A 16184-nucleotide genomic window follows, 5' to 3' on the forward strand; every position below is an offset into this window, starting at 1 on the left:
CGATAGTTAAAAATGCAGTGTTACTATAAAATACTCTATTTACAAAGGAAATCTTTGACATGGAAAAGCATGTTAAACTCTGTGTGTGTCAGATGATAGAGTAAAGCCATAAAACTGGAAAGAAAAAATGTTTATTTTATACTGTGTATGGTGTTATAAGTGATGCTAATCTGACGAGAAAAGAAAACACTTTTTCCTTGCTGTCGTAGAGCAAGAACAGAGATACAACCAAAAATGGAAACTCAAAAGGTGCAGAAAAAACAGTGTGGTAAGATACTCAACATAATTTGTCACTTATTACCTGCATCAATTTTACAAAGTTTTACTAGCTGTGATAGGTTTGTCATGGGTGGTGAGCTGTTGGGGAAATGTTCTTTCTCCATATCAAATTCTGTATTGGAAAATCTAATGATAAACTTTCAGACAGTAAACAATACTTCCACAGTCACTTCTTGTTTTGCTAATATTAACCTACATTTTTGTTGTATTTTAACTTATTTAAGAAACCCCAAATCTTAAAAATGCTTACAAATCTGTGGTTGCTATCCCAAATAATTATCAAATAAGTCTTTTTATTACACCCATATGACTAAGAAACAGATTTTCAAACATGTCTACCTACCTGGGCTTCTTTGTAGGTGCCCAGAAAATGTTTTGTCTTAACTTACTAATATAACAACTTGATTTAAGATTCTAGCTGCTGTGGTAAGAGATTAAGTTTTCTGTAACTAAATATCATATAGTGAGCCTTGCTTTGTTGGATTCCTTCAATTCTATTTTCACTCTGAATATCTGCATGGTTCTGTTTTACTCACTTAAATACCCTTAATGCATCTTGCAGTTGCATCACATTTACTAACACTGTTACTGGTAATTAAAGGACAGAAACATGAAAAGGGAGCGGTAATTTATCAATGGAAATTATGCTCAAATAACAAACTATGGAGAGGAATATTTTTAGGTTAAGTATGTTTGTTGTTTGTGGATAGAGAGAAATGGTGTAGCTCCATATTTGCTCACAGTTTTTTACTTTAAAAAACACGTATTTACTACATTTTTGGGCAGGTTTATTGTAATACTAAATAGATTATAAAGAAGAGCTAACAATTTTTATCAAGTTTTTTGTGTTTGCTCATAGATGTGAAAACAGATCTGAACTTACTGCTTGAATGCCTTAAATATCAGATGGACCACCCTGTATCTCAGAAAGAGGCTTTGGTTACTATTTACTCAATTTGTCAACAAAACAGTAAGAAGAGTTTTTCCTTAGAAAAAACACAATCATTATGTTCACAATATATGTTAAGAAGTTGATTGTCACTGTAAAAAAAAAAAAAAGAAAACCTAAAGATTCTTGGAAGGTTTTAATTTTAAACAGAAATAAAAAGCAAAACTAATTTTTGTTCTTTTTTTTTCTGTTTTAGGTGAAGCAAGTGAATATTTTCGAGAAATTGGTGGTTTGAAGTTTATAAATGATCTTGCAAAGTCAAGTATTCATGGCATAGTAAAGGAAGCAGCTTTGTTTACATTAGGAATTATAATGGAGAGTAACGGTAATATTATTTGTATTTCTGGGTAATTATCCTATCTTATTACCTCTGCTGTGCTTAGTCTCTCTTATTTTTTTGTCTCAAAAAATCGGATTGTAAGATTCTCGGGTCAAGCAAAGGGCAATAGAAGTGCCACTGTGTCAAAGTCTATCCTCAGATTTGGAGAAATACCTTGCTGAATTGTGTAGGTAGCACACCTTGATGATACCAGACGGCTGTACTACTTACCTTCTTCAGCAGCAGGTGTTAAATGACTTGTAGATGGTTTCAGAGTTTGCCTAGGTCCTGGCTGGTTTAGCACTGAGTAGAGGAGAAGCCCTCAGCCACTTTGTAGGCCTGTTTTGTCTCCACTCACCCCATATTGCATGCAACTGAGACTCTAGTTGATAGATTACAAATGTAATTTAGGATTATGAATTGCTTGCTTTAGGACTTAATGATTTTTATTTTCTGGTTTCAGTTTATTGTCAACAAACTTTGTGTACTTCTGCATTGTTTGAAGACCTTATTTTATTTTTAACTAATAAAGATTCTGGTGTGAACTTGAAAAGAATGTCTGTTTATGTCATCTTAGTACTGGTTACCAATAATAGTAAGTTCATTTTGTTGTTTTCTTTCTGTGTTACACCTTTTTTTCTTTCTATTTGCCATCTATTTGCAGTACAGAAACTTGGAACATTCAATAAGTAATATTTTGGTAAAGTTAATTTCTAAAGATGAGTGATTGCATGTAACTGAAACTGAATTGTGTAAGTAGATAATCGCTCACTGGGATTTTCTTAAATAGCACAAAGTGGTTTAGTTCTAAAAATGAAATCATTGTTAACAAATAATGCAAACCAGTAGTTTCTGACAATGTATAATAAAAAACAGACATAGAAATTGCACATTTTTGCCAATGTGTTGTGAGTTTGTATTTGTTTTTTGGGGGGTGGGATATATGCCTAGGAAATGGGATTAGAATGTATATATGTAAATTAAACTTGACATTAAGATTTTGTCTCAAGTTGCATATGTCTTATGAGTCTTGCATGTATTCTTTTTTAGGAAGTGGGCAAACCTATGTCAGAGACACAGGGTGCATTGGCCTGCTGCTACAGTTATTCAGGTGAGCAGTTGCAATTCAGACAGAAAGATTATAGACTATTTAACACATAGATTTGCTTGACTATTTGGGATTTGTTTGCATTGTTCTTAACAGAACAACTCTTTCCACATCTGAGATCAATCTGTCAGATGAAGATACTAATCAGTGCTATCAGCTGTGGTCCTCGGTCTGCAGTACTCTCTGTGCCTGTGTTAACAATCCCCAGAATGGTAAGTGTTGCTGTTAAAATTGTGGCAAAAGTTTAAAGTATTTCTCCAAAGTGACAACAGTTTGTTTTAATTTTTACTGTTATTATATTTCAACTGAAATATAATACTACATTTTGATTGGGATTTCTTTGTTTTCACTTTTCTAGAAGATAATCAAAACATTTGCTCTTCAGTTTTCCCATATGCCAAAGAGTGGCTGGAAAATAGCACGAAGCCTGAGATAGTTCGTCCTATTTGTTCATTTGTTGGTCTCACAGTTGCAAATAACTGTAAGTGCAACTCAAGCTATAAATAGTTTTTTTATTTTGGAAAAGTAAGTTTAATTTGATAGTTAAATGTTTGATTTGGTTTTGTCAATCTCTACAATTTTGCTGTTCTTCCAACTTTAATTGCGAAAACTGTATTCCACCATCTTCATTTACAGTGCATTCATTGTGCTTAAGCCCAAAAATAGCCACAAACTGACTATATTTAGTGATGTTAATAAAAAAATTTTGGAAGCTGTTTTGCTTAAAAGTGTTCTACAAATACAAGACATTATTACATCTCTGAAAACAATCACTTCAGTAGAACTCAGGCATAACGTTTGCCATTTGTATGCAAGCATTAGGGCCATGTGTTCCCTGTAACTATTTTGTATGACAATTAACTACATTTCTTGAGAGGAACGTACATATATGCAGCTTCTGTTGCATGGGTGGAAATGTAGTGATTAATACATGCACAGAAAAAATCGTGATGAGCCTAACTGATAAAATGCTAAAACAGTTTGGAACTCGTATTATACCATTAAGACACTTTCAGTTTGTTTCTTGTTTTTTTCACTCAGCATATGTGCAGAAATATTTTGTTTCTGTTGGAGGACTGGATACATTAGCTAGAGTTCTTACCAGGCTTATGCATGACTCCAGTATGAGCCACTCCAGCACAAAACTTGCAATAGTAGTAACAAAGACTCTGGATGCCTGCATTGCTAATGACTGTGAGTGAAAAGACCACGACTAATTTTTATATATGCTAATTTTAAAATGAGATTTTTCAAGTCTGGTTTTCATGGAAAGGTGGTAAGAATGGATGCTGAAAGGCATTGTTACATATATCCCAGTTGATATTGCAGATTTTTTAATTCAAACAAGTATATGGGGAATGATGCAGTTCATCTGAGGTGAGTTACTTTCCCATTATTGCTAAAATAAATATAATGAAATTTATATTGAAAATTAAAAATAAGATGCTGGTTTTGTGTAAGTAAAGCTGAGAACTGCGTGTGGCAGTCAGCTTGGATCCTGGAGTTAAAGCTCTGTTTCTATAGGCCTGTGCCTAAACTAATAAGATTTGTAAGCTTTGGGAGGCTTTAGTAACTCAGATATGAAGCTGAACAGATACGGTATTTTTGCATAGCACATCTTTACTTTGATTTACTGTCTGGAGAGTGCTATCCTAACGAGGTCTTCGTGCATGCCATCAGATTTTGAGAACCCTGTGAGCCTGCTCAACCCGTGCTATTGGCCGTGATTATTATATTTGACACTTGTGCTCTAAGTGCTTGTGAATGGAAGTTAAAAAAAGTTTAAAAGCATATACTTGCACTTGTTTTGAGCTTAGTTTCAAAGAAGTTGATCTGGGACAGGATTAGATGTCAGTACGTATGTACTAGCAGTGGTGTTCCTGGTTTCAGGAAGAGGTTGCCACCTACTAGAAACATTGGTAGCTATTTTTGTGGCAGATAGTCCATGTGTCAAAGGTTATTCTACTCTTTTGCTCTATTTTAGAGCTGATAAAAGATGTGGACAAACTCAGCAGAGGTCTGCAAAACCTGCACATTGCAAAGGCCTTGTTTGTCAGATATTTTGCCACATCTCTATACCACACAGTCTGGGACAAAGGGAAGTGTCTGCTACGGGGCAGAACTGCTGCTCCAGGAGGGATGTGGTGATTTGAAGTGTTAAAATGAAACAGAAGAGAAGGACTGCGTGGGCCCAAGGCTTTTAGAGGGCAGCAGAGTTCCCTTGAAAAACAGCATTTCATATTTGGATGACGCCTGTATACTTATTATTGTGTTTATTTTTCTTTTTCAAATTACTGTTTATATCATTAAAGTTATATTATATTATTAAAAATTATGAAATTATATTATTAAATCACAAATTATATTATTGTGTTTATTTTTATTTTTCAAATTATTTTTAACATAATAGCTACCATAGGTGGTGTCTTGACAAAGTACCACACTGTGTCAGAGCTGCTTAAGCTGCTGTCCAATGACACTCTGGATACAAGAGAAAAAATGAGTATTATTCTAACCATTGGACACTGTACCGAAGTTTGTGGTAAGATTTTTTTCTCTTTCTGTCAGTCTCTACTGAATTGTTATACACTAATTACTTCAATGGTGTCATTTCGTCAAGACTGGAAAATGAAGCAAAATTCTGTTAAATAATGTAATATTAATACTTAGAAAAAGCAGACTATTATGCAGGAATTCAGAGCTGGGCTTAGGTATCACAGAATAAAATTCATCGAGACCTAAAAACCACTACAAAACATACACACCACACAAGTGTTCTTTAGCTTTGCTTTAATGGTCCTTTATGTATACAGCTTCTGTCCAGTGCTTACATAGCTATTAATTTTTTTTTAAAGCTATGTGAAAGTATTAGTGTTGAGGTAAGGTAAGCAGTAGGTAATCCTGAAGTGTTTTCACCAGGCTCCTCAGGGATTTCCCAAGGATAAAAACATTCAGCACTTCAGTTGGTATTTTAGGGTAGTACAAGCAACAGAATGGGAACTTGTGACATACTGATCATTATTCGTACTACTGTTTTTTCACAAGTATGTTCAGACATGCAAGAAAAAGGGATTATGTTCAAAAACCCTCATCATCCTCTAAATGTCAATAACAAGTTCAATAGTCAGCTCAGTAGGTCATAAATCAGAGAGTTTAAAAGATGCTTTTTCATGAAGAATTAATTAAAACATGTTAATGGAAAATGTATTTCAAATAGAAATATGATAAAACCAACAGAATGGAAGTTTCTCTTTAAATGTCGTCCCTGACAAAATAATCATATTTCATCTTTTTTTTTTTTAATTCCCTTGTTTTATTTAGACAACAAAGAATTATTTTTTGGAAAGTTGTCAGGTATATGAATATATACAGCAAATGACATCACAATAAAAAATTCAGCTAATTACATAGTTAACGAGGAGGAACAGATTAGTTAGATTGGGATTAAACTACAAATTTTATTAGAGTTTTGCCAGTTACAAATTTTTCATATTTCTGCATCTCAAGGTCTACATAAATATACTGTATATACTTTAGGAGTATATACTAGAGGAAAAGAAATACGGAAGCCAGAATGCAAAGATTTTAGGCAACAATTAAATGAGTTTGGATCACTATCATAATTTGTCTCAGTGCTCCTTCAGTTTTCTTACAAGAACTTTGAGCATGATCAAATCATACTGTGTGATCTATAGTGCTTTTGCTGCAGCCTGGGTGTTAGGTTGTTACAGCATACTTGGATCAATGAGAGCGTGCATGAAGCTGAAAACAGTCAATTTTCCTTTACAATGTCCTATTTTAGAAGAAAACCAGTGTGAGCTACTCCAGAACAATGGTCTTCCACTTATGATTCAGGTATTAACCGAGACTCAGGATGAGGAACTAAACAAAGCTGCTACTTTTGTGCTGCAAAACTGCAAACAAATGAGTAAGCTTACTATTACTGATTTAAAAGTTACAGAGATTGTTTCCATCTTTACATTCTGTTGACTTTCTAAATAATTTTCGCAGTAGCAATTTTGTAATTCTCTGTACTCCCAGTGAAGTTTGTTTTGTGCAGGAAAGTTGCATGTTTGCTACCATGGTCTGATTATGGCATTTAGGCACAAAAAAGAAAAGTAAAACTTCCGACAATGTTGCAATGATGCATTTGTGAAATCTATATATGTAGGGCCAGTCCTTGAAAGCTTTCCCATCTATAAACTATGTGCAAAATACTAACACTGTAGTCTAACACGCCGTTGGTACTCTATTCCTGGGTACGTACCCTTATGTATACCGACTAAACCAGTAGATAATCAAGCCCAAAATCACCATGACTACAATTATTTTGCAACATGAAAAGAATACTTTTTTTTTTTTAAATAAGGTGTAGTTTGAGTATCCTCTTTAAGGTTTTTTTTATGCCTTTTTTTGTTTGTTTTTAATTAGCTGTAGAATACTACTAATGAAACAGAAAGACATGTTCTTTAATCTCTAAAGCGTGGAAGTATTATGCAGTTGATAATTAGTAAAAAGCATGTGTCTATGTTTTTGTACTATAAACGTAACTAAGAGTTTTGTATAAGATTGAGGGGGTGTGGTGATTTTCAGTGCCCTTTAATATGGAGTTGTTTCTTGAAAAAAGCAGAGACACGTATGGGTAAAGACCTATAGAATGAGGATTAAGTCCATGATAAAGTTTTTTAGAGCAGAGTATCATTGTGTAAAAAGCTTATAGCAACTAAAAATGTAAGCTCACCTCTTGTAACTGCAGTTTATATTTGAAGTTTATAAACATTTACATGTACATTAAGTTATATTAAAATTATTATTCAGAGGTTGTATTTTGCATTAAATTATCGGGGCTGTCTCTCAGAATACTAAAATATAATAAATGTTTATTGAAGTGTTCATTAAAAAACCTTGTAATATTAATATTGGGGTTTTTTTATTATTTAAAAAGCTAAACAATTGTTCCTGAAAATAGATGATAATTCATTAAATGTAACCAACACAGAGGAGTTGGACAGGCAAGTCAGAAAAAGAAGTCTAGAAGACTACTGGAAGGACGCAAAAGGAATTTTATACAGAATAAACTTGCTTGAAAAAGACCATAATGAGGTTGGCCCATTTACCAAAGTAGGTAAAACTAAGCAAATTTTTCCAGAGCTTAGGCTTAAATAGAATGTAAACCCTTAAGGTTATTTCAGTGTAAGCTAGAAAAGTAGGGAAAACATTGGATGTGTGTGAAACTACAACCTGCAACTTCTACCATTATATCATACAAAATTAGAAGTATGCAGGACAATTGGAGAATATAGACATCTGTGTTTTTATGAAGCATTTTAATTTATTGTAAACCCAGATTTTCTATAAATTTGAAATCATTTAGGTTGGAGAAAAAAAGAGTTGGATTTATTTTTAGTTGCCAAATATTTGAAGCAATAATTTTAATATTTGCGAGCATGAAATGCCCGTGATTGTACAGCTATGAGATGGATGATAATGGAAAATGGGGGTATAAACTAAAATAAAGCTGTTGCGTGTTTTCGTTGTGCTATATAACTATTTGGTATCTCTGGATGTGGACCAGCAAGTTTTTTAGTTATTCAGCTCCATCTTAATTAAATATTTTCATTTCTAGAAGTGCCTTGTATTAGTAGCAAATCCATTGCTTCAGCCTGGAATTATCACTTAGTAGCTACCCCTTCAACACCCTCAGCAGCACTGCTGTCTTGTGGGCTCTTAACTCAAGGAAGCTTCTCTGGACTTTCTGTTACCTCTGGAGTTAGACTGGTCTATCCTAGTTAATCTTGTTACTAGGTTTATTTAATATTTTTATAGAGCTTGTATAGTCACTAACTAGTATTTTTCAATACAGGAAAGAATGCAAGGAAGAGTGTTTGTAGAAAGAACTTCAGAAGCCAATAGTGAAGCATCAAAATGCTATGAGGTGAATCCTGCTGATGCAGAAACTTACATAGCAAGAACACATAAAGAAATACATTTTCCACAGTTGGATGGTCAGGTTCTTTCTCCATCTGTAAATCCTTCTGCACTGAAAAATGAAATAGTTAACACTATGAATCTAGTAAATGCTTCTGTGAGACAAAGTAAACAGAGGAATAGTCTGTGTTCAGTTAATGAACTGCAAACAGACAGTGTACTTCAAAGTCACACTATGAATGAAAGAACTGCTTGTGTAAAAAATCAGTCTATTCAAGTAAGGTAAGTGTCTTAAACCTAAGCAGAAATACTAAGTTGCTTTTCTTTAGTAATTTCCAAATTGAATGTCAACCTTTTACGTTAGCCTTTACTAAGTAAGTCTTTTTCTGCTAGTGAAAATGCACATCCTTTTGGTGGCTCACTAGAAAGTATTTTGTGGAAGTGTTTTTGAAGTCACAGATGACAGACATGGTAGTAATAAAATACCATCTTCTTCTCTGAATGATAGCTTCCAACATTGTATAGCGAGCTAGTACAGGCCGTGTTCTAATGCCTTCAACATAGTGATGAAAAATTATCCATCGTTTTTGCCTCAAAATTCTCACTGATTTAGTAGATCAAAATTTCGGCCATTGGTTTTGATGAAGCCACAAAAACTTCTGTAATATGCACTTCCTAGCAAAACAGCAGTTACAGATCTGCCCTGCAAAAAAGTTGAAATTGGAGTGCCTACAAACTACAGAAAAAAGCCTCCACTCCCTGCTTTTCTCCTCTCATATTCAATTGCTTCCCTGCATGGGAAGAGAAAGAGAAAGCCTTGTTTAGTCATTCACTGTTCTCTTGCTCATTGCTATCACACAAATGTGGCTGGCCAGACCCTGCTCCTGTGCAGCTTCCTTGCATGCATTATATTGTAACTTTGCAGCCACCACAGAAATTACCAAAAGCCTATGATATTTTCCATGCTACATTCAGATAAATTTTGCTTTGCTACTGATAAGCATAATTTCACACAGATTGTTTGTTCTTCTGGACTCTGAAGCACAAAACTATTAAGACTTTTTTTTTTTTTTTTTTTTTTGGGAGGTGGGGGGGAAAAAGCTCTCTTCTTGCATACGTATTTGTGTGACAAAAGGAGTTAACCAAGGATAACCATGGATTAGGGTCTTTGCTCCTGCAGCATTTGGAGGTAGTCAATGACATAGAAAAATGTATGATCACCGTATCATAGGAGTATGTAGCTAGCATAGAAGTTAGTCAGTGTAAGAAAAAAAAGAAAATCAATTGCCTTTTATAGCAATTGCTACCTATACTTAAGGCTACAGTATTTGGAAGAGATTGTGAAAGTTTTATGGGTGTTAAGTAATCTTCATGTGAATCAGGATTGCAAATGAGCCAGCATCCCTTGAAAGGACTGCACTCCCAACGCTGAACAGCACTGCGAGGAGTGTTTATCACAGATCTCCGGTGAACTGAGGCACACAGTGATTACATGCTGGATACTAAAAGCCCAGTAACTTGGAATAATTAGAGTATTTTTTTAAGTTTCATCTTTTATATATTTAATATGTGTTGTATTTTGCCTTTGGAATGTGTGTATTGATTTACAGGTAAATGTATATTGGAAAATGTGATTTTTTTTTTTTCCCCACTTTGTTTACATTCTGATCTTCCCAGTGAGCACTTATTTAAAAAACCAGCAGAGATCATTAAAAACATGAAACAGACATGCACATCAGGTACAAACAGCTAAACATATTTCTTTCTTAGATAATCTTGTTCTTAATGAGATTTTAATTAGGTTTGTGTGCTTTTATCACTATTTTTTTATCAAAACTTATCTATCATTAGATGACAGAGTACATTATGTTTAATGCTTCACTTAACTGTTTGCATAGTTTGGGAATTTTATATTGTGTGCAATTTTACCAGAAGAATATTTATTTTCCTTTTCTTCTAATACATATTTTAGCTTTCTTTTTTTTTTTTTTTTTTTTTTTTTTAATTGATTTTAACTATTCACATGAATGCATCACAGATAAATGTTTTAAGTTCGGTCTGAATGCAGTCTATACTGAACAATGAAAGCCAGTAATAGAAAATGGGTAAGGATCCTGTTTTGTTCTGTTATTGTAAGACTGGGGATAGAACCTGCCTGTGAGCATGACTTGCCTGAAGTCTTCCTACATGTTGAACATGTGTTTAAGATAATTGTTCTTCAGATTTGCACTGATATTTTTAGTCTGATACATTTATTTCAGAATTTGGAACTGTTTGATCAAATCTTCATTCATAATTTATTTTCCTGTTAATTTATAAAATTTATAATTTTTCATTAGATTAGTATTTGCCAGAATGGTAGCTTTACAGATGACTAAGCTTATCTCCAGGTTATACCTATTTAAATTGAGAATAAGTATTATTCCAGCACATTGTATTTTTCAGCATCTGATTCCATATAGAAATAAAGTTTATGGGGATTAGTTAAGCGATGTAAGTTTACAGGGTTGTTTTGCTCTGTTCAAGTAGAAGTAATATGCTTTGGGAGAATGATGAAAAAGCACTGAATTAAACGTAATTATTCTGAATTCACAAACATTTAAATGTGATCCATTTAACTTGAGGAATTTAATTTTGATTTTCAGCTATTACATAAATAATAACCTTTAATAACCTACAAATAGAAAATACAGTTGAATATAGGTGTGCTGATGCATGACTGCCGTGGCAAAAGATGGGTTGCATTTTCTTAGTGGTTTTTCTTCCTTCCTAATGTAGATCAACACTCAGAGATAAGCAAAGGAGAAAGAAGTACTTCAGCTACATCTGCATCCCATAAAATGGGTGATGTCAGGTGTTCAGGTAAGTACTATCCTAGGTCCTTCTTTCCTGAGTCCATAAAAGAAGGCTTAAAGAGATTTTAACACATCTACGGATTACCCATTATATAATTCTTAACTGCTTCCTTTCCTTTTCCTGCCCCTAAAATAAAAACTAAATGTTGAAATAAAGGTTACATATTCCATTGTCGGTCTGTGTACCTTTTAATAAGGGTTTACTAACAAACAGAATATACAACAGCTTAAAAGACAACATGCTATTAGAAGAACAGTTAAGAGTGTGTGTTTTCCTTCTTTCTCTGATTGGAAAGACGGAGGAAAAACTTGGAGCCCTGCTCTCATGTATTCTTCTGCTAAGCCTCCTAACTACTCTGTAGCCCTTCTGTTTTCTCTGCCTTACTGCTATTAAGTACAGTCAGTCAGTCTTACAGTAATCCATGACTGCAGCCTTCAGTTACCTCATCTTCTACTACCTAAACACAGTGTATCAGCAGGTTCTAAGAATGCTGCTGGCACTGAGGATCTGTAAGTGTATTTTGTAATTAAGCCTATGTATCTTGATTAAAAAAAAAAAAAAAAGGAGGGGGGAGGGGAGTGCCATAAGCCACCTTTGAACATCATGTAGGTAGAGAGCTGTCAAACTAAGTTCAACTTGAGCTCTAGCACTGGTTTATCTTAGGCTAGAATATTGCAGTTACGTACCAGTGACCTTCTTGTAACTCCACACTGTGCAGAAGTGCACCTTCAGCTGATGTAACTAACTGTGAGAACATCCAAGAATAACTAAACCATACATTACCCTAGGAATGTCCCCAAAAACAAATACAAAGGCTTTCTGTGAGGAAATTCATACCTAAGGTAGACATTGTTTATTCAGGTTAATACAGGTAACTGTTACAATACAGAGAAAGTTTCAAAGAATAGCAAAACCATCTTTTATATTTTGGCTTCTGGATAAATCTGCAAAGAGAACTGAGGCCCCTTTCTTCCAATCCCAGTAATACTTTCACTTCCCTAGAGGATCCATGCCTCATTTAGTACTTCTGGATTTGAAGTGCAGAGTAAGAGAGCAAGTACAAAACAAGAAGTATTTTCAAGAAGGCGCATAAAAGTGTAACCTCTTTTGAGATGTGTATATGGAAAACTGGAGGTTAAATTGTAGATCATATTGAGCACAATAACATGCTGGATTTTGTGACAGCTTCTATAGCATTCATGCTTGCTGTTCCTACAATATCCTACTGTTTTTCCAGGTTGTAAAGCAGGAGGACTGTCGTTCAACAGTAGAACCTTTACCAAGACGTTGCAAAGTTGTCCGTACCAGTGTGACCATCACGAAGTCATTTTAGAAGCTGAAGAAAGATATAAAAAGGGACTTCGAAAATTGAGTCTTTGTAACAACAGGAGATATGCAGCTTCTGAGAGTAATTATGTTTTTATTTTTTAGTAGTTGTAACTATTGTTTTAAATTGTATTTAAAATTCTAAACTTATTTTAGTCTGATTCTGATTGTCCTGCTCCTGTAAACTCACTCATTTAATTTGATTTAACCATGATTTGTACTATGTGAGATCCGAACTAGCCACTTCTGTTTGAGGATCTTGTGTGTTTCTTGGATGTATGACATTATAACAAGGTAATTTCAATCTAATATTACATATTTATGGATGTGAGAGGCTTATAATTCTTAATGAATGAAATAAAAGTGCATCCTATATTTATTCGGTTTAAAGGAGACATTTTGAAAATTAAGCAGTTATTACTGGCATTTGTACTGGTGTCCATCTTATATTTTGCAGAAATACTGCTGACCCCAGTGAAGAAAGAAACAGTTCATGCAGAAATACCAACTTTTAGGAGTGAAATGGATGATTTTCAAAGTAAGAGCTTGGTTTAGAAGTTAATGCAAAAAAGACCTTACCATACAAATAATTCTTTTGCAGGACTTTACTATGGGAGGCTGTGGATAGGAAATCATGTTGTGGGATTTTTCTGTATATTCAGTGAAAAAATCTATATATCAATAGGCCAGAAAAACGCTATTTTGTAATCTTTAAATTGTGTTATGCACATTAGTTCACAACGAATTTGTCTGGCACTTGCTTTGAAGATAATTCTTTGAATCCTGACAGGGCTGCTTCCATGCCATCTGCTATTCTTCAGTTTTGTGCTGTTAATTTTTAAAATTGAGAGGTATAGTCAGGACCAGAGCACAGTACAGTTCCTGTTCCAGGATTCAGCATCACTTTATTATACATTTGTAGCCATGTTATCCTGTCATACCTGCTTCTGTTCCAGCTTGGAGCTCTGCTAAGGACTTGTGCCTTTGTGTCCTGAATAGCTAAAAGGGTAAACCTTAACGTATACATCAATACTAGAGCAAGTAACTGAAAACAACCTGTCAGAAAATTAAGTACAGGAGATCTATTTACCTGTCCTGTATTATGAGGTGTTGAATAAGAAGTTACTAAAAAGGTAGAGTTGTGAATATCATCATTTTATTGAATTAATTTCTGGTAAAAGCTAGTAGATTTTTTTTTTCTCCCTCCAGATTCAGAAATTAATTTTGCTATGATAGCTATGGAGGTCTCTTAAGATAAATAAATAAACCCCAACTCTGCATTTCATGGCAAGAGCCTACTACACTAATATATTACCTTTAGCAAGTGAATATTCTTTGAAGTAAACTGAATTTTCCAGTCTTTCTCCAAAGACCAGATAGCAGTTTGGCTCAAAAGATGATTTTCTTTTAAATTTTATTTCCTAAAACATTACCCGTGTTTTGTTTTTTAGGAAAGATGCATAATGTTTTATTCTTTGGGTTTTTTTAAGGTATTATTTTGACTCCAATTAGAAAAAACCAATCAAATACTTCAAATAGAGATGGACATAGTAAAAATGATAGGTTGACTGACGACTGTAACTTGATACCTACGTATAAAAAGTGTGAGTATTATCAGAAGATTAATTCTGTAATAAGTGTAACTTAAAATTTTATCAGGCTTTGCATTTAGGCCAGGGCTTTGAGAAAAGCACTGTGCTTGCTGCTGGAGACAAATGGCTAAGAATTAAAATAGGTATGTTCTGGTACCTGCATCATAGTATTATTGATGTTGGAGTTAATTCCTATAACTTGCTGGTTGCTTCCAATGCATAAACAATCCTCGTGTTAATGTTAATGACGAGAAAAAGAGCTAATGAAAATGAGATAATACTAATAAAGCAACATTCACATATTCAAGTTCATTAGCATAAATGTTCCTTTGCAACACTATATTCAGTTTTGCAGTAGATTTCAGTTAGTTTAATGTAACTAAGAGGTGGCCTTGTTCACAATTTCATAGCTTTCCAAAAAAGCCAAGGTGCTAACTTGAAGAGGCAGAGAATCAAAAAAATGTGCAACCAGGAGTGTCCGTGCTTAAAAGAAAATTGTGTGTACCCAGTTGACAGAAACGAGGTTAGTTATGCAAAGGCTAATCATACACTCGCATATTTATAAATGTCCAAAGAAAATCACTGTGAATTGCATAAATTCTTTTAAAGTCACCTTTTAGAGGAGCCTGGTAGCAAAGTGGACCTTGTTAGAGATCTTCCTCTGATGATTCTACTCCAGTCATATTGATTTATCCCTTAAATGAAGTAAGCATTTTCAACTTACAGTCCTTTCTAAATGATAGATGTGGTGGAATGCTTTTTCCTGCATTAAAGAAAATGTGCATGGAAATAACAGAAGTATGCTAAAGATTTGAACTATGTAGGCACGACAGAAATGAAGGTATGGAAAAATACTGTATTTCAGTAAGTAGGTGACAGTGGAGAATCCTTGAAGAACCATTGTTATCTTGACAAAGTGATCATTTCTCTATAACTACTTGTATTGACAGTAATAATGTGTTATTTCCAAATGCAAAACAGTATGCAAATTTACATAATTTTTAATTCCACCAAAATAAATATTTGCAGAACAATGAAAAATATTCCATGGAGACAAACACAAAAACTTTAAACAAGAGAAGAACCCGAAAAGATTTCACAGCTGAAGAAATAAACTATCTTTTGAGTGGAGTGAAAAGAATAGGTAACCATTGGAATGTAATTTTGTGGTCTTATCCATTTCAGAAAGGACGGACAAATGTTGACCTTTCAAAGAAGTACTACAGGTTACAGTTGCAAGTAATCATAATTTTTTTTTCTACTAATCATGTATGCATGCTGTCAGCTCTGTTTTCAGCTCTTGCCCCTGAACTGACAGGGATAAAAAAGACAGGCTATCAGAATTTGCAACCCATGCGATTGTGCTTGGTGTCCGTTCAGTGCTATGCATGCTGAGCACTGGAGCGGTCTCCCGTGTAATCCAGTAAGGGCTGGTGCTTGGAGACGGAGAACTGAACTTGGGAAATACTAAAGAGGATTTGAACCCTCCAGTGCCACCTAGCAGGACACAAAGGATAAGAGTTTCAATTAAGGAGTCTAAATCAATCCCTGTTTTTATTAGGAAGTTGATCTTTCTGTTCAGTCCCTTTTCTGATGATGGTTTGTGAAAATCTCTCTGGCAATTTTCACCATGTTTGGCATGCACACTCTGGACAGGGAGATGCTGCTATGTGGGTTGGGTGGGCAGCATTTCTGCTGTGCCTCAGGAGTGCAGGGCAGTGCTCATTGGGACGCCTTTTCCTACTGAAATGTTTTCTGAAATTTTGCAGTGCCTTATGTCAACATTTGTATTGACATTTTCACAGAATCATAGAATCACAGACTGGT

General features: G+C 34.4%; 1 protein-coding gene across 1 annotated transcript; it reads left to right on the top strand.

Moving 5' to 3' along the window:
• Positions 1 to 234: 234 nt before the first annotated feature.
• Positions 235 to 15626, top strand: CCDC79 (coiled-coil domain containing 79; the record flags this gene model as incomplete). Its single annotated transcript, XM_010019306.1, has 18 exons — positions 235 to 268; positions 1139 to 1249; positions 1425 to 1553; positions 2011 to 2146; positions 2602 to 2658; positions 2752 to 2867; positions 3014 to 3136; positions 3697 to 3849; positions 5066 to 5197; positions 6458 to 6583; positions 7601 to 7758; positions 8519 to 8865; positions 10261 to 10322; positions 11362 to 11445; positions 12677 to 12847; positions 14256 to 14369; positions 14768 to 14880; positions 15387 to 15626. Coding segments are annotated over exons 1-18 (2406 nt in total), but the record flags the coding sequence as incomplete, so codon positions are not given.
• Positions 15627 to 16184: the final 558 nt, after the last annotated feature.

The sequence above is a fragment of the Nestor notabilis genome, unplaced genomic scaffold (assembly GCF_000696875.1).
Source record: "Nestor notabilis isolate BGI_N333 unplaced genomic scaffold, ASM69687v1 scaffold35457, whole genome shotgun sequence".
NCBI lineage: Eukaryota > Metazoa > Chordata > Aves > Psittaciformes > Psittacidae > Nestor > Nestor notabilis.